We start from the raw sequence: 18,773 nt of genomic DNA, 5'->3' as shown, positions 1-18,773 counted from the left end.
CACATCTGCTTGATCCATTCATCAGTTGATGGACATTTAGGTTCTTTCCATGATTTGGCTATTGTAGAAAGTGCCGCTATGAACATTGGGGCACATGTGCTCCTATGCATCAGCACTTCTGTATCCCTTGGGTAAATCCCTAGCAGTGCTATTGTTGGGTCATAGGGGAGTTCTATGGATAGTTTTTTGAGGAACCTCAACACTGTTTTCCAGGGCGGCTGCACCAGTTCACATTGCCACCAACAGTGTAGGAGGGTGCCTGTCTCTCCACACCCTCGCCAGCATCTATAGTCTTTTGTTTTGTTCATTTTAGCGACTCTGACTGGTGTGAGGTGGTATCTGTCTTTTGAAAATAAATGTGGGGCACCCTAGTAGCTAGCTCAGTTGGTTAAGCGTCCAACTTCGGCTCAGGTCATGATTTCACGGTTCTTGAGTTCGAGCCCCACATCAGGCTCTGTGCTGACAGCTCGGAGCATGGAGCCTGCTTCCAACTCTGTGTCTCCTTCCCTCTCTGCCCCTCCCCTGATCATACTTTCTCTTTCTCTGTCTCTCAAAAATAAATAAACAAAATAAATTTTTTAAAGAAAATAAATGTTTAAAAAAATTACTAAGTAAATAAATAAGAACTGCAGCTGATTTCCATTAGCAGTGGATGTGAGTGCTGGCCGCCCCGTCCTTACCCACAGTTGCTGTTGTCAGCTTTTCTCATTACGATTATTCCTGGTGGCGGTGGTGGTGTCCCGTCGTCATTTTAATTTGCATTTTTCTCATGGCTAATGATGTTGAACCTTTCTCATGTGCTTTTTGACATATATCTTCTGTGAACTGACTGTTTAAATCTTATGCCCATCTTTAAAATTGATTGTCTTTTTATTATTTGAGTTGTAGGGACTGTTAGTGTATTCTGGGTATAAGTTCTTTATTAGATTATCTATGCCGTAATTCTTTAATTTTGTGATGAAGTTTAATTTGGTCATTTTTAAAGGATCCATACTTTTTGAGACCTTAGAAATCTTGTCTGCCTCCGAGTTACAAAGGTCTTCTCTTACATTTTATTCTAGAGCCTTCACAATTTAGCTTTTATGTGCAGATCTGTGATTCATATGAAGTTGATTTTGCAGAGCATCTGATGTAGTGGTCAGAGAGTCCTTTCTCAGTATGGAGACTCAGTTTTCCTATCCCTGCTCATTGAAAATAATTTTCTGTAAAGAGTTTACCTGTTGAAATGTATGTGATCATATACATGTGGGTCATTTCTGGACTCTGGAAATATTTGCACAAAGTCATTATTTTTCTCTAATACGTGTATACTTTTTATCTCTATCTACTTAATCAGTGATTCATTTGCAAGGAGAATCCCTGGTGCTCAGACCATCATTTCTTTTTTTTTTTCTTAATTAAAAATTTTTTAATGTTTTACTTATTTTTGAGTGAGTCAGAGAGAGAGAGAGGGAGAGAGAGAGAGACAGAGTGAACGTGAGCAGGGGAGGGTCAGAGAGAGATGGAGACACAGAATTCGAAGACAGGCTCCAGGGTCTGAGCTAGCTGTCAGCACAGAGATCATGACATGAGCCGAAGCCAGACGCTCAACCGACTGAGCCACCCAAGTGCCCTGACCCATCATTTCTAAATAGAGTTTATTCTTAAAAGAAACTAGGGCTCCTTGGAGAAGTAGCTAATGCTCAGTCTGTGGCAGAGATTTCTTATTTTTTTAAGCTCTTTATAAAGCCTTTTATTTTAATTTATTTTTTAAAATATTTTTGAGGCAGGAATTCTTCAGATGAGCTTGGGACATATTACAGCAGAAGCTAGGACATTTTGAAGGGGCTCTCATTAGCCAGAAATGGAAACAAGTTGAACATTTTTTAAAAAATGATTGAATCAGTTGAAATCCATAATGCGTATTCTTTAAAAATCCACTGTATTCACAATGATGCCACAAAATGAATTCGTTAGTAGCTTTGGGTAGTTTCCTGCTCCCCCACCCACTCCCTGTCAGTCACTCTTGGTAATTAATTGCCGATACTCCAAAGTCATTGGTCTGAACTGGTACAGGACAACAAAGGAACGTTTATCAAACAGCTATGTTGCCTTTCCTTTGCAAACCATATTTTATGATAACCAAATAGTTGATAAATGAAGATTCTTCATTTATCAGAACAAAATGAGCTGGAAAAAAAAATACAAATGGAATGATAGAATTTGAAACTTTCTGGGTTGCCGTATCAAATGAAATGAGGAGACGAGACAGCTGTCCTCAGTAGGTAACATTTGACGAGTAATTTTATAGTGACTGGGTTAGGCTACCGCCCCCCAAGCTTGACCAAGTTTAACATTGTTAAGTGTGGAATGGCCAGACGGTGTATCCTTCCAGATACGATGCAGGACAACATGCAGAGACCCAGCTCCAACTCTTATTGCCACGATAATTGAACCTGAATTAAATGGAATCTCCAGTTACTATATTTCCCATTTTATAGGAAATCCAAGGGTATAGGAACACCCCCACCAGAAAAGGTACAAGAAAAGAGTTATAACTTTTCCAAAAATAAAAGGCATGAAAATTGCAAACAGAGGACAGACTGTTAGACATGAAAGGAGACTTAGCGTCTGCAACCAAATGGACCTGGTTTATATCCTGATTTTAACAAACTAATCCTAAAAAGGACAGTTTTGAGACAGTAAAGTTTTGAACGTAGGCTGTGTAGAGCCTGTATTAAGTAGGAGTAATAAAGGACTTTTCTCTGTTAGACTGTACAGAAGTGTTTAAGGAGGCATAAAATGGGGCCCGTAGGTGGTTCAGTTGGTTAAGCATCTGACTTAAGCTCAGGTCATGATCTCACGTTCATGGGTTCGAGCCCCGCATCGAGCTTTGTGCTTACGGCTCAGAGCCTGGAACCTGCTTCCGATTCTGTGTCTCTCTCTGCACCGCCCCCCCCCCAATGCTCTGTCTCTCTGTTTCAAAAATAAATCAAACATTAAAAAAAAAGGAGGCATAAAATTATGTCTGGTATTTGCTTTAAATTCCTTAAACAGATGAGGATATATTAAACAAGATGAGCAAATATGTTGCTAATCATTGAAGAACTGTCTTGTGACTTTGTTTTCCTAATAAAAAGTTTAAATGGGAGAAATGTGTACTTTGACCCTGAAGTGAACATTCCGGAGATGAAAAGCACGGAGTGTATGCCTGAGTGTAGACCGCTTGACATCACACTGATGAGCTTGCTGCATTATCACTGCTGTGGAGGAATATTTTGTGCTTCATGCTTCATTTCTAATCTCCTGTGAGCACCTTCCCTGACAGCTGGTGACGTCAGTGTATAGTCAGAGCTCAGCATTTGTTGCCTGCCGTTTCACAGAGCGGGCTGGGAAGACTCTCCGTCCCAGCAGGGACCCGACAGCATTCCTTGTTCGCGCTCTTTCCTTGAGGACCCAGTGAGATCAGGAAGACCGCTCCCTGTGGCTCACCAGCTGTGTAGTCTGAATCAGGAAGCATGTAGATGGGGATCCAGGGTCCACCTCCACCTTCTCTGCTGTTCACAGAGTTAGACTTGACCACCACTCACGCCTCTGCTCCTTTGACCATCTACGTGGTGTGTCACAAAGTAGTAGTAAATCTTCAGAGGAAGATGTCCTGCAGCTTGCGTTTACCAAATACTGTTTTAAAGCCCGTCTGCCCCATCTGCAGCCCATGAAGGCCAAGTGCTGACTCACGGCACGCCTATGAGTGATGCTGCCCAACTCCAGCCAGAGTCCCTGCTGGCGCCAGGTCCATGCACTAACAATTGCTTTGCTACATTCTGTGTGTCTTGGTGGTAACACGGGCTCAGACCTTGTCATTGATAGAGAAACTTGGCCAGTAATTCATTCCACCTTCTCTTCAAGCATATTTATCTTCAGCTTTCTGACTTGTACTGGTCTTGGTCACAAGCAGCACAACTTTGAATGAGGCCTTTGTAATTTTGGTTTCTCTCTGCCTTTAGTGACAAAATTAATTACTTTTGACATCCAAGAATTACTCTGCACTTGTCTAAGAGACCTAGATTGCTTTACCGGAAATGGCACTGGTATAGTTTGGAGAAGACTAAGCTTAGATGGCTGTGCTTGGCAGAGTTTCCATCTAATTGATCATCCGAGGACTAGGGACAAACAGACTGCAGGACCAATGAAGTCCAGCTAACGCTGCAGCTCCTGACCATGCCTCCTGCACCGTCCGCTGTGTGAAATATGTATGTTTGAAGAATCACTTCTAGAACATTCAGATGATCTCCTGATTCTAAAGGTCCTGTTCACCATTTTAGGTTTATAACACCACGTGCTGTATTTTCACTGCACTTACATCTGAATTGCTTTTTTGAATTCAAAGGGTAATGCTACATAATAGCATCAATAAAACTGCCAACTTAAGTGTAAACAGTGATGGCCTCTGCTCGGGAAAATGTATTTTTTGTGACAGACGACATCGAACTAGAAGTTGCAGACACCCACACTGTTAATTTAATATGAGGTCTACAGAGACACAACGATAGAACCTGGGCATTTCTGAATTTCAAATTTCTTAAAATCAGAGTTGATCTTACATTTCAGTATTTTTTTGGAATGCATGTGAAAAAAAACATTTCAGTGGTTTATCCTCTTGGAATGACCCCATTACTTGTAGATCCTTAGGTCCCCTGGGCCCACCTGTAGTCCCCGATCTACATCGTGAAGAACCGTACTTTCTGAGAACCTGGGAACAGGACGTTTGTATGCAACCCATTTTCTCCCATGGCCAGGCAGCCCTGCCCTCGTGAAGCCTGTTATGTAGGATAGTGTTTCTCAGAGTGTAATTTGGGGGACTTTTGCATCCAATCACCTGGGGAGCTTATTTAAGGCTCCTGAGCAGACTCTGAGAGTAAGGCCTAGAAACCTGCATTTTTAAAAACTTTCCCAAGGGTATCTGGTATGAGTACAGTTGAAGGACTCCTTAGAGTTTATACAACATAGAATACATATGCCTGTTCCGTTGGGTTTATGTGACACGTTATTTTGTTATTTATTGATTTATTTGATTTGAGAGAGAGAGAGAGTAGGGGAGAGGGAGGGAGGGAGAGAATCTTAAGCAGACTCTACACTTAGCATGGAGCCCAACTTGGGGCTTGATCCTGCGACCCTTGGATCATGACCTGAGCTGAAATCAAGAGTCGGACGCTCAACCAACTGAGCCATCCAGGCGCCCCTATGTTGTAATTTACAAGTCACGTTTTTCCCTTTTTACCCTCAGGACTGGTCCGTCACGTCTGTGACCTATTCACCGAGACTGCCACGCTGTGCTTGGACGTGGACAATCAGAACCACAAGGAGATGGCCGCCGCCCTGCTCTTCTCCCTGCTTGACATCCTGCATGGCATGCTGACCTTTACATCCGGCGTCGTCCGGCTGGCTCTGCAGGTGCGGGACCCCCTCCCGTCTTGAACACCACCACCCTGCGTCACACTTCTCTTTCATTCTCTCCTTCCTAAGCTTCCTCTAACATGTCTTTATGTTTGGAAAAGAACATAGGATTCTATAGAGAAAGACTGCCAGATAAGCCATCTTTCCAAGGTCAAGGACAGATAATGTGATCACAAAATCTGAAAGGAGAGCAGGAGAGGCCTAAGGAAAGACCTCCCAAGTGCTATTTGGGGAAGTCTCCTGATGGAGGAGATGGTTTGTCTTACAGGCACCCCGGGGCCGGCCAAGCGGTGTGCAGTCTTCCCTGCCTTGGGATGGTTGTCCAGCCCACCCTCTACAGGATGAAATGGCTTGCTAAGGTCAACGGATTGCGATTTTAGGTGCACGCGCACACACACGTACAACACATATTTTTGGATACACACAGATACACACATATTCATACGTGCACAACACATACACTCTCTTGCTTTCTCTTATGACCAGTAACTAGGACTTTGAGGACTTGAGTGTGTTCAGCGCCTATGGAAAAGTCAATCACCCCAAACTATAACCTGGATTTACGTAGCATCATGCTCTAAGGAAGGCAGGGGATGTGGATTTGTTGAGTACTTTCTATGTTGGATGTTGCGTGCCCACAGATGCCTATTTCTCTAGCCAACCGAGTCTGCTGATACTTAGATTATGTGGAAGCACACAGCCAACATTAATCCATGGCTATATTTTAAGTCCTGGTGAAATTACAGAAGATGTGCATCTAAGTGGTAGCATCCTGGCTCGGGTGGAGGCAGTAGCCCACGTTGAAACCAAGCTGTTTTGATACCTTGCCAGGAGTCAGAGTAGCAGAGGCAAGAATAATTCCCCAGACCCAGGTTTCATCCCTGTGATTCATCATTCTGATAAATGCTATCTTTTATCCCCATTTGAGCTGGTCAAGTGTTTAGCTTATCTCGTGTGGTTTAATAAATAATTCCAGGATCCCTTCAAGCTAGTGTTTGGCCTAGTCTCGGAAAGCCAGTAGGTGGAAATGGCCTTTGAACTACTCAGTCGTTTTTATTTGCTCATCTGTAATAATTACAAGGGGACAGCACTGTTAAGTACTTCTGAAGTCCCGAGTTACAGATTTCTCTTAGCTTTTCCTTTTCCAGAGTTTTTTCAGAGAATGTTGTTTTTTTATTTCAGTTTTTATAGTGCTTTCAGGTAATTCTTCAGGGTGCAGTCAATAGGTACTCTTGCAAGATACTTTGATGATACCAGTCTGTAAAAGATTATGTTTTATAGATTGTAGATAAAAAGGCTCAGAAGTTTAAAAATTCCAGAACAATAGAAAATTTTTTATTACAGATTATTAGACATATATTCAAGTGCTTTTAAAAGAAAACTTCTTTGTACAAAATAGTTTCTAATTCATTTTTTTTTAATATTCTATTATACCGATGGGTCGCTGTGTCTGCTTTCTCATTTCTTCCCCACCACCCTACATTTTACTGCTAACATCTTTCTAAATCCTCCCCCGAATTATCTGCCACGTATTGCTTTTGGCCTTGACCACCGACTTTGATCTTCCTAATACCTGGTGTCAATCTGACAGAGGTAGAGTCTTTGAGACTGAATTTGGAGAAAGGGCTGGAACAAGAAATGGCATGTATATCAAAGGCATATCCTTCTAGAACACAGGCTATAAGTACTTTCCAAACCCTAAGTCCCCTCTTCCATTTATAAACAGGATCCCCCCTGGAGATGCTTTTGCATTCATCACCTGATCCACTTCTAACAGGAACTACTGTAAAGTAGAAGAATCGAGGGTTGCCAGCCTTTAAAATGATAAGTGCTTAGCTTTTCTTTTCAGGGAGGAGAGCAATATGATTGATGCAAGAGCTTATACCAGAGAGGCAGGGACCACTGGAAGGCGGGTGTGAGAATCTGTCAGGAGCTCAGACAGATTCTGCCCCCAACATGCCTTGTGATTCAAAACTGCTTCTAGTTTCACCTCCTGAGGGTTGCTTGGGAGAGACATGGAAGCAAAGAGAAACACGTGGCCTGGGTTGGCTAGTGTGGGCGGGGCCTCACAGGCGGAAACGCCTTGGATACAGTCCCAGCCACACCACTTTCTAGCGGGAAGACCCTAGGCAAGTTCTTCACCTACTTGGTACCATTTCCTCATCTGCAGAGTAGAAATGGTAAAACTGGGGGCGCCTGGGGGGCTCAGTTGGTTGAGCTTCCGACTTCAGCTCAGGTCATGAGCTCACGCGTCAGGCTTGGTGGTGACAGCTCAGAGCCTGGTGCCTGCTTTGGATTCTGCATCTCCTTTTCTCTCTGCCCCTCCCCCATTTGCACTCTCTCTTTTTCAAAAATAAATAAATAAATGTAAAAAAAAAACAGGTAAAACTGTGCTGCAGGGTTGTCACAACACTTAAATGAGAGAATAAAATGTATGTAAATAAATGTAGCTGTGAGGTGCCTTGCATGTACCTGGCCCAAGGACGGTGAGCAGTAAGTGGTTGCTAATAGCATTAACAGCACGAAGCAGCACGGTGCACGCCTGTCATCCCTGCGGCCCGTGACCTGCTCCTGTCTGTGTCCTGGCGTGTGAGAGGGTACTTGGGCCATGTTTCCCGACTAAACTGACTCCTCGCAGGCTTATGAAATATTAATTTCCAGTTTGATTTTTGAACTGATGAGTCCGGAAGAGGGCTGGGCTGCTGTGATTCCAGCAGGGGTCTGGAGAGGAAGGGGGTTAGCGGTCAAGGGTGTTAGTTCTGTCGGGAAGACCGTCACCACGTGCCTGGTGAGGAGATCACCCCGTTAGGTGTGTGCGGGTGCAGCCGCTGCCGGTGCAGGACGCCGCGGGGTGAATGTGGGGGAGGAGAGCCGACCTGGGGAGGACGGGAGCCCAAGTCAGTGTTAACATCCAGGTCACCCGACTCCCCGGTCTGGGCCTTCACTGTCATTCGTAAAGTGAGGAAGGACCCGTAAACGCTGGTGCTCTGTGGCCGTGCTGGTGCTGCTGAAAGACTGAAGCGCGGCCCTGAGTTGTCCTCCGATTCACGCACACTCAGAGGCTTGCTGGGGCTGTATGTGCTTTTAGTATCTCTTTATTATTATTAAAAACATTTTAATGCTTATTTTTTGAGAGAGAGAGAGAGAGAGAGAGAGAGAGAGAGAGAGAGAGAGAACATCAGTGGGGGAGAGGCAGGGAGAGAGGGAGACACAGAATCTGAAGCAGGTGCCAGGCTCTGAGCCGTCAGCACAGGGCTTGATGTGGGGCTCGAGCTAATGGATTGTGAGATCATGACCTGAGCCGTCGGACACTTCACCGACTGAGTCATCCAGGCGCCCAGGTTTTTAGTATCCCTTGAAATTATCCAGTTTGATTCCTCTGTGGCGTTCCCCTCATTGTTCTTTCCCATGAGCTACCCTCTGCCTGGTCACTGAATCCAAGAGATTTTTTTTGCCTTTGCCCAGAATCTTCCTTGTGTCTCTCCTTCCTTTGCAAACGTCAGTGACCTCTCATTATCTGTGACATAATTTTCTAACTCCTTGGTGAGTCATTCAAGGCCTCGTATGAGTCCTCCCCAGAGTGCCTTCCAGCCTGTCCTGCCAGGCCTCCCTGTGCCCGTCCCCTCGCCAGACAGTCCACGGTCAGGAACTCACCCCCATGCCTTTTGGCCTGTGGTTCCCGGCACCTGAAACACTGCCATCCACACCACTCCCCGTGGACCCATTCCCACGATCAGATGATGAAGTCACCTGTCACCTCCTCTTACTCCACCCCCCCCAAACCGCGTTTACCTCTGTGGCAGTTTTCACACTCTGCCTTGAGCACAGTTGTTTGTTTTTTGTTTTTTAATTTTATCTAAATCCATTAAATTTAAATACAGTGTAATAATGGCTTCTGGAGTAGAATTTAGTGATTCCTCATTTACGTATAGCACCCAGTGCTCATCCCAACACGTGCCCTCCTTCATGCCCATCCCCCCACCCTCCTCCCCTCGATACCCTCATGTGTTCTCTGTATTTAAGAGTCTCTTATGGTTTGCCTCCCCCCGTTTTTATCTTGTTTTTCCTTCCCTTCCCCCATGTTCATCTGTTTTGTGTCTTAAATTCCGGTATGAGTGAGACCGTGTGGGGTTTGTCTTTCTCTGACTGACGTGTTTCATTCAGCACAGTTGTTGTAAGCAGGCCGTCCTTCCGGTCAAACCGTGAGCCCCCACAGAGGGGCACCGACCCATGTCGCCTGCACATCGTGAGCACACACTTGGTGATGATCGGGGTGCACGGGGAGCGCTTAGTTGTCTGGACCACCCCGCTCCAGGGGGCGCCCCATTGTGTGCTGAGACTATTGGGGACATGCGACAGTTACTGAGGGATTGGTTGTCACTTGCTCTCTGCAGATGCCTTACTTCTGTGTTTATTAAACAAACCTCTGTTGAGTGCCTACTTGTGTGTACTCAGTTCGTGTGGCAGTGCTAGAAATAAGGAAACATAAGATAAAAACAGAGAGGGAGCCAAACCATAAGCGACTCTGAAAGATAGAGAACAAGGGTCGCTAGAGGGGTGATGGGCATGAAGGAGGGCACTTGTTGGGATGAGCGCTGGGGGTTCTCTGTCAGTGATGAGTCACTAAATTCTGCTCCTGAAACCAACACGACACTGTATGTTAACTACCTTGAATTTAAATAAGTTAATTAAATTAAAAAAAAAAAAAGAATTGTGTTTTCCATGGTCTTTTGTTTATTTTTATTTTTAAAGTTGTACTCCTTTACCTCATTTTGGGTAATGCTGTGTTGTCACTTAATATTAAAGGGGGCTCCCCAGCTGGCACTCCAGGCTTTGTATGTTTCGGACTGTTAAGTTCAGGTTTCTATGCAGAGTTCTCCCAGGAGATGCATCCTTAGCAATCCGGCGGCTCTCTCAAAATGATCACCCACACAACCCATCCTCCCCTCACATTCAACATATTCAAAGCTAACCTTGGGATTTGCCTCCCCGAAAACTCCACTCCCAGCAAGGCCTGCCACCCCAGATGCCGTGCACAGGAGAAACCTTTGGGTCATTCACACAATGTCTCTCCTTTTCATTCTCCACACCTAACCTGTCACCAGATAACCCAGATCTAACCTTAAATATCTAATAAGTCCAACCTCTTCTCTCAACTGGTACTGCCCCAGTTCAGTCCACCCTCTTTTCTCGCTTAGACTATAATTGGGCGGGCCGAGAACATTCGGTGGCTGGGAGGGGGTAAGGTACCTTACAGCGGTGACAGAGGCAAGAGAGTTACGGGTCAGACGCAGAGGCAGAGGATGCAAAGGCAGAGGTAATAGCAGTGTCCTAGCAGGGAGAGAATATTCGCGCTGTGGAAATGGCCTGTTATAAAATGCGCACAGTGGGCCCCAGACCCAGGCTTCAAGAGGCTGCCTTTGGGGAGTATGGTGTTAGGGACCTGGAGACAGACTGAAAGGATGGTTGGCCGGGGGTCCCTGAAATTGTTCAGCTTCTGTTTTTCTTTTTTTTCCCTCCTGCATCCCTGCTGGGACCCCTTTGTGCACAGAGCTTCCGTTGCAATCCCATATTTTTGTAAGGAGGGAGGTTTTCCATTAAAGTCCTGGTGTGAACCACTCTGTTGTGCAGACGGGCAGCATTCGCTTTCCAGAACCCATGGCAGCTTTGTGGGGAGGTGGTATCTGATTACTGGCAGGCAGAGTCTAGATGTGTCTTGGTAACAGTAACAAGTGACTAGTAGACCTTAGAGCCTAAGGAGAAGCACTGGAGGTCCTGGTGGAGGGAGCCCCCCAGTGTGTGCTTGCTCCTGTGGCCCCGTCTGCTTGCTTCTGTGTGTCCGGAAAGGAAGCAGTGGCATTGTGCCCCGCCCCCTCCACGGCCTGGGTGCTGGTCTGCAAGACTGCTTACCTTTCCCCAGAGAGAATCAATTTGCTCTAAAGGGTAACATGTTAGTGGAAAGGCTATTATTCTGCCTCACACTGTGATTCAGAAGACAGCACCAACAGCCAAGAATCAGAAGGGTTCAAACCTCCAGGGTGGTACCGGAGGTTTGTTTTCTGAAAGGAGATTCTACCCTTCTGGTAAAGTCACTGGGGAAAGTGGGGGTGGGGAGAAGCAGCGAAGCTCCCTGCAGTGATTACTGCTAGGATTGGCTGCAGAGAGGTGCAAGTTGTTAAAAGGCAGGTCCTCTGCTTTTCAGTTGAGTGCCTCTGAGCCAGAGACAGCGGGCAGCTCCAACTCTGCCCATAGTTATGGGTCTGATCAAATTTTCGATTTCTTCCCGTTTGAGTTTCGGTAGTGTGTGGGTGTCTAGGAATTTGTCTCTTTCTTCAGGTTGTCCAGTTAGTTGGCATATAATTTTTCATAGTATTCTCTGATAATTGCTTGTCTTTCTGAGGGATTGGTTGTGATAAGTCCATTTTTATTCATGATTTTATCTATTTGGCTCCTCTCTCTTTACTTTTTGAGAAGTCTGACTAGGGGTTTATCAATTTTGTTTATTGTTTTCAGAAAACCAGCTCTCAGTTTCATTGATCTGTTCTGTTATTTGGGGATGCTATATTGTTTCTTTCTGCTCTGCTCTTTATTATTTCTCTTCTTCTGCTGGCCTTGGAGTGTCTTTATTGTTCTGCTTCTAGTTCCTTTAGGTGTGCTGTTGATTTTGTATTTGGGATTTTTCTTGTTTCTTGAGATAGGCCTGGATTGCAATATATTTTCCTCTTAGGACTGCCTTTACTGCATCCCAGAGACTTTGAACTGTTGTGTTTTCATTTTCATTTGTTTCCATATATTTTTGAATTTCTTCTTTAATTGCCTGGCTGACCCATTTATTCCTTAGTAGGATGTTCTTTAACCTCCATACATTTGGAGGTTTTCCAAACTTTTCCCTGTGGTTGATTTCAAATGGTCCTGGGAGAACTGGACAGCAACATGCAGAAGAATGAAACTAGACCACTTTCCTACACTACACACAAAAATAAACGCAAAATGATTGAAAGACCTAGAGGAGAAAGCAGGCAACAACCTCTTTGACCTCAGCTGCAGCAATTTCTTGCTCAATGCATCTCCAAAGGCAAGGGAATTAAAAGCAAAATGAACTATTGGGACCTCACCAAGATAAAAAGCTTCTGCACTGCAAAGGAAACAACCATCAAAACTAAAAGGCAACTGATGGAATGGGAAAAGATAGTTGCAAATGACATATCAGATAAAGGGTTGGTATCCAAAATCTATAAAGAACTTACCAAACTCAACACCTGAAAAACAAATAATCCAGTGAAGAAATGGGTAGAAGATATGAATAGACACTTTTCCAAAGAAGACATCCAGATGGCCAGCAGACACATGAAAAGATGCTCAACATCACTCATCATCAGGGAAATATAAATCGAAACCACCCTGAGGTACCACCTCACAATGGTCAGAGTAGCTAAAATTAAAAACACAGTAAACAACAGATGCTAGCAAGGATGTGGAGAAATGGGAATCCTCTTGCACTGCTGGTGGGAATGCAAACTGGTGCAGCTGCTCTGGAAAACAGTGGGGAGGTGCCTCAAAAAATTAAAAATAGAACAACCCTACAACTCAGCAATAGCACTGCTAGGAATTTACCCAAGGGATACAGGAGTTCTGATTCAGAGGGGCACATGTACCCCACTGTTTATAGCGCACTTTCAACTGTAGCCAAATTATGGAAAGAGCCCACATGGCCATCAACTGAAGAAATGATCAAGATGTGGTTTATCTAGACAATGGAATACTACTTGGCAACGAGAAAGAATGAAATCCTGCCATTTGCATCAACGTGGATGAAACTGGAAGATATCATGCTCAGTGAAATAAGTCAGTCAGAGAAAGACAGAGATCATATGTTTTCCCTATGATGTGGATCTTGAGAAATTGAACAGAAGGCCATGGAGGAGGGGAAGGGAAAAATATAGTTACAAGCAGAGAGAGAGGGAGGCAAACCATAAGAGACTCTTAAATACAGAGATCAGTCTATGGGTTGATGGGGAGGCGGGGGGAGAGGGGGAAATGGGTGAGGGGCACTGAGGAGGGCAGTTGTTGGGATGAGCACTGGGTGTTGTATGTAAGCGATGAGTCATGGGAATCTACCCCAAAAACCAAGAGCACACTTTACATATTATATGTTAGCCAATTTGACAATAAGTTAAAAATAAATAAATGAAATGAAAAAAAATTATGCCCATAGGCCTGAAGTCTGGAAGGACCTGGGCCTTCATGAAAAGGGTCTGAGAGTCCAGGCTAATAACCTGAGACAGGCTGCAGCCTGCTTGAAAGCCCTGGCAGAGGTCATTACCTATAAGTAACAGGAAGTGTGTGAAAGAATTTTGTATATACTGGAGCAAACTCAATAAATATGCCTTTTTTAATGTAAAATTATTCACCTCCATAATGGAGATTAGACAGTTCTATAAAATTCCTGGGAACAGACACACCTTAGAGCCACTCACTTCTCATTGCCTTTTTCCATTGCAGTTGAATCCCATCCTTCCTAAGCAGCGTAGACCTCTTCATGCGCTGGTACATTGGACAGCTCTTCTAGATGTGATTCCAGCACGCGCATGTGCGCAGAGAAGGACAGCATAGCCGAATTCTATGACGATGGCATCCACTGTATGATGTGTATAAACATGCCCACAAGAAACGAGCACCTGTGGTTTGGTGTCTGGCTTTGTCACTCGTTGTCTTGGGGGCTTCTGACAAATTACTTAATTTCTCTGAATTTCCGTTTTCTCACCTGAAAAATGTGCGTGAAAGCCACTTACCTCAGCATGGTTGGAAAGATAGAGCCCCGTCCACAGTACGTGAACGTCAACATCATTCTGTCAAGGGCGCTGTTGGTCTTGCTTTCTCTGTGGACCATCTAGGTCTGTCTCTGCAGTCTGAGCTGCTGGCAGTGACCCTGGGCGTACTCTTCGTCATAGTATAACAAGGCATAACTTCTCTTTCAGGGGGTCATGGAGGTGGCTTCCTCAGCCCCCTTCCTCTCCTACACTGAGTGGATCTGTCTCCTATGGCCAAACTGACTAATCTCCAAGAACCCCCTTCCCTTCTCTTGTTCAAGGCACAGAAGTCTGGCTCAGGAGGGGACACCCAGGCTGCGGAGGACCTGCTGCTGCTGAGCAAACCTCTGACAGACCTCATCAGCCTGCTCATTCCGCTGGTAAGGGCTCACCTGTTCATGCATCTTTCAGAACACTCCTGGGGTGGTGGTAATTTGATTGGAATTTCATGATGCCTTGAATTTCTATGCTACTTTAATTCTTTTCAAAGCTAGAACCAAGAGAAATTTCGGAAAATTATTTGGCCTAGAAACACTAAATTGCTACTTCATTTTAAAACTAGATGGCTTATCATTCATTTCAATAGATGTTTAAGGCAGAATCTCTCAAATCCGTCTTGATTAATGTGAGGTAAAAAATTCGAGAAATGAATTCCAAGAAGAAACAAGAAATCATTATTATTTGCAACTCTTCAAAAGATAGTTTAGAGTGGTACTTGGCATGCAGGACTGTGCAGGAATATAGTAAGGATGCACAGAGGGGCACCTGGGCAGCTCGGGCTTGGTCTGTTAAGTGTCGGACTCTTGATTTAAGCTCAGGTCATGATCTGACAGTTCGTGAGTTTGAACCCCATGTCAGGCTCTGTGCTCAGTGTGGAGCCTGCTTGGGTTTCTCTCTCTCAGTCTTTCTACCCCTGCCTGCTTTTGCTCTCTCTCAAAATAAATAAACTTAAAAACAAAATAGAAGCATTCATGCTGACCTAGATAATACTCCCCCAAATCTCCGCAGGTACAGGAGATAAGTGAGGTTCAATGAAAACAGGTAAGACTACACAAGACCACTGAATCTATGGGAGAGCCCAGCAGGAGCCTGGAGTTTGGGGCAACAAACAGTTTTAACCAAACTTAAAGAGGAGCCAGTGTCCAGACACATGACTCCTACAAAGCATTCCTTCAGAGGGTGGCTTGGTGACATTCCATGAAACTCCGGAAAGCCTCTCCAGATTTGGGGATCTGAGGACTGGGGCCCTGAAGCCCTGGGAGTGTACCTCTTGAGGCCTCCACTCTTCACCGAGTGAAGATGAAGACAAACATTTTCTCGGTTCTCATAGAGCTGCTCAAATTTGTCTTTTTCTGCTCGTGGCTTTCAAAGGAAGGCAAATGCAGTTGGGGTGAATAATTCTAAGGACTTAATTGTGTTCAGCAAATAAAGGTTTGGCTCAGTGGAGTGAGAAAGAAAAAGGGGGGGGAATCAGTCAGTTCTGGGTTATATTAAATAATGGCATATGTGGAATAGAACAGTCACCAAAAAAAGGCGGCAGCGGGCTCATAATGAAGCATGGGAATACCCCGAACCCCAGGGAACATCCCCAAGCCCCAGTGTGGAAAGATCTTTGGTGTAGAAGATTTTTTGTGTGAAGCTACATGGAAAAGAAAACACTAGCTGCTCAGCTCAGAGTTGGGGACTGAACCCTGACAGCCAGCTCCCTCTTGGGCTAAGGACAGGAAACAGATGAGGCTCCCATGAACAGAAGAAAGACTAGCACAAATCAGACTCTCTTTTATATAAGAGATTCAAAACAGTGTGAAATCATAAGTATGTATATATATGTATGTATATACACACATATAAATTGATGCAATATATGCTATATTAGATAATTATATTTATAGAAAAAAGATTAAAGAAGATAGATGAAGATCTGTCTTAAAGAGGAAATGCAGGGACTCCTGGGTGGCTCAGTTGGTTGAGTGTCCAACTTTGGCTCAGGCCATGGTCTCACAGTTCATGGTCTCGAGCCCCACGTCGGGCTCTATGTTGACGGTTCAGAGCCTGGAGCCTGCTTCGGATTCTGGGTCTCCTCTCTCTCTGCCCTTCTCCTGCTCATACTCTGTCTCTCAACAATAAATAAATGTTAAAAATATTTAAAAAAAGAAATGCAGAATCTATTATGGGTAAAACTTCTAGAACACTCTTTTTCAAATGCATCTTAGTGTCCAGGTTTTGGTGTTTGCTACATTCTCAGATTTGCATTCTTTTAACAGGTAAATTTATTCCAGTTAGATTTATGGTTAAACTTGTCTTTGATTTTAACTTTATTGTCTTATTTTATATTTTCTTTCCAAAATTTTTAAACATTAAAATAAGGTTTAATGTATAAGGCTTTAACAGAACAAAAAGACAGATTCTACAATGATATGGAATAAAATCCACAGGAGGATATAATAATTATGAAGTTTTTCTTGTCAGATATTAGAGCACAGGATTGTATAAAGGAACAAAGATACACCAGAGGAAATCCAAAAAACACTGTAGTATTAAGTGATTTAATTTCTCTTTCTCATCGCTTGACAGACCAAGGAGATAAATATAATGATGTAGAGTAGGAGTTCATAAACCATAGCCTGTGAGCTACGTCTGGCCCACCGCCTATTTTTTGTAGATAAAGTTTTATTGAATAGAGTCACATAGACCTTGGGTTACATATTGTCTGTGGCTGCTTTTGCAGCCTGATAGGAGATGAAGAGTTACAACACAGACCTTACAGCTCAAAACCTATGTTATCTACTATCCGGTTCTTCACAGAAAAAGGTTGTTGACGCCTATATAAAGAGTACAAGCATTTTAACAAAATTGAGCTAAGAGAAGTATATCCATCTCTGTACCTTGAAAACAGAAACTGTACCTTCTTTTCAATTTGCCAGAAACATCTTGACAAGTTGGCCATGTATTATGTTAAAAGCCTATCAGTAAATTCCAGTAAGTTGGAATTGTGTGGACCATTCTTCAGCCGAGTACAATGAAACTAGAAGGAAAAATAAGAATAGAAGACACACTTGTAGCAAATACTGTCCATGAGTGTAGTCAAAGAACAAGACTTCATGATTGTATCAGTCTAGGTTGGGTCCAATCAGAAGGCAGAAACCACACAGTGATTTAAGTAGGAGAATTTTTTTCTAATTATGTTTATTTTTTGAGAGAGAGACAGAGTGTGAGTTCAGGAGGGACAGAGAGAGAGGGAGACAGAATCCAAAGCAGACTCTAGGCTCTGAGCTGTCAGCACAGAGCCCGACTTGGGGCTCGAACTCACAAGTGTGAGATCAGGACCTGAGCCGAAGTCAGCCGCTCAACCGACTGAGCTGCCCAGGTGCCCCAAAGTGGAGAATTTTGATATAAAACATTAGTAGCTATGAAAAAAGAGTAACCATAAGACTTAAAAAGACCTGTATAAGTTACCCTAAAGCTGAGTGAGAGTATTCAAGGAAGGATAGACTTGACCCGGGACACCCCTACACTGAGGCTGTGGGTCAGACCTTTTGGGGGAAGGCCTACAGCCCACAGAATAGTGGACAGGTTTACTGGGTTGTCCAGGTCAGAGCCAGTCCACCATCCCTGAGAGAGCAGGAAGCAACCCTTCAGGGCGCAGGGGAGCCCTACCTAGTGGGCAGGCAACAGAGGGCCAGGGTGCCACCATTGGTGGGAGGCCCGAGGTGCCCAGCATTCATGTTGAGAGGACCACAGGAAACACAGCTATGTGAGAGGGAGGCAAGCAGGAGGAGTTGGGTGGCCAGTGTCCATGGGACGCCTGGGACACACAGGCTCCCGGGGTGAGGGCGACAGGACCATAGTCACAGGTCAGGCTAGAGCTGCGGGTCGCTGAGGGGCCACACGCTCCAGGTCCATAGTTAGATTAGATCTCCACCAGATGCCTCACATTCACGCTCCTGACTGAAGAAAGAGCCAGAAAGCCTCCTCTTGCTGTGATGTGTCATCCGAGAGGTTTTCCCGGCTCTTTGAGACTCTGAACTCTTACTTGTAGCAACTTGATCTTGCTTGAGTTCTAGTACCTGGCCAGATGTCCGCCTAATGTGTGTGAGCTGTGTTGTGTGTATACCCATCGATCACCAGAGCCATTGGATTAAAAAATGGCCTGTGACAAGAACATTGCAATATATCTTCGCTGGGAAAGATTAACACACATTTATAGCTGTGTATAAAGTGAAGAAAAATAGTAATAAGGCAATTGAGGCCCTAAACTAGAGCACATACGGACCAAAGGTAAATTTTACAGTGGTTGTTGCAGAGTGCGGTGCTGGGGTTGCTTTCCCATGGGTAGAAATAAACTAGGCTCTCGGTTTTCATCTGACCTGGATGATTTTGGAGGTATTTCACCTAAAGGCAGGTGGATGAACTTCTTGGCTTTTGCGGTTCTTTCCAGATAATGGTCCCATTAAAGCGAACATATCCTTCAGAGAAGAGAAAACCTGTCATTCCCTAATTTATGCTCCGTATTTTTACTATACACTG

At 44.4% G+C, this 18,773-nt stretch overlaps 1 protein-coding gene across 1 annotated transcript in view; it reads left to right on the top strand.

The window, feature by feature from the left end:
• The window catches only part of ULK4 (unc-51 like kinase 4), a 492,439-nt gene that overhangs the window by 309,628 nt on the left and 164,038 nt on the right, over nucleotides 1-18,773 (top strand). The window contains exons 35-36 of the mRNA XM_029938787.1: nucleotides 5,267-5,433; nucleotides 14,528-14,626. Of these exons, the coding sequence (XP_029794647.1) occupies nucleotides 5,267-5,433; nucleotides 14,528-14,626 (266 nt within the window). The remainder of the gene's footprint in view (nucleotides 1-5,266; nucleotides 5,434-14,527; nucleotides 14,627-18,773) is intronic.

Source organism: Suricata suricatta, chromosome 5 (genome assembly GCF_006229205.1).
Source record: "Suricata suricatta isolate VVHF042 chromosome 5, meerkat_22Aug2017_6uvM2_HiC, whole genome shotgun sequence".
NCBI lineage: Eukaryota > Metazoa > Chordata > Mammalia > Carnivora > Herpestidae > Suricata > Suricata suricatta.
Note: the sequence above shows the minus strand (reverse complement) of the source record. Positions and strands in the feature narration are given on the sequence as shown.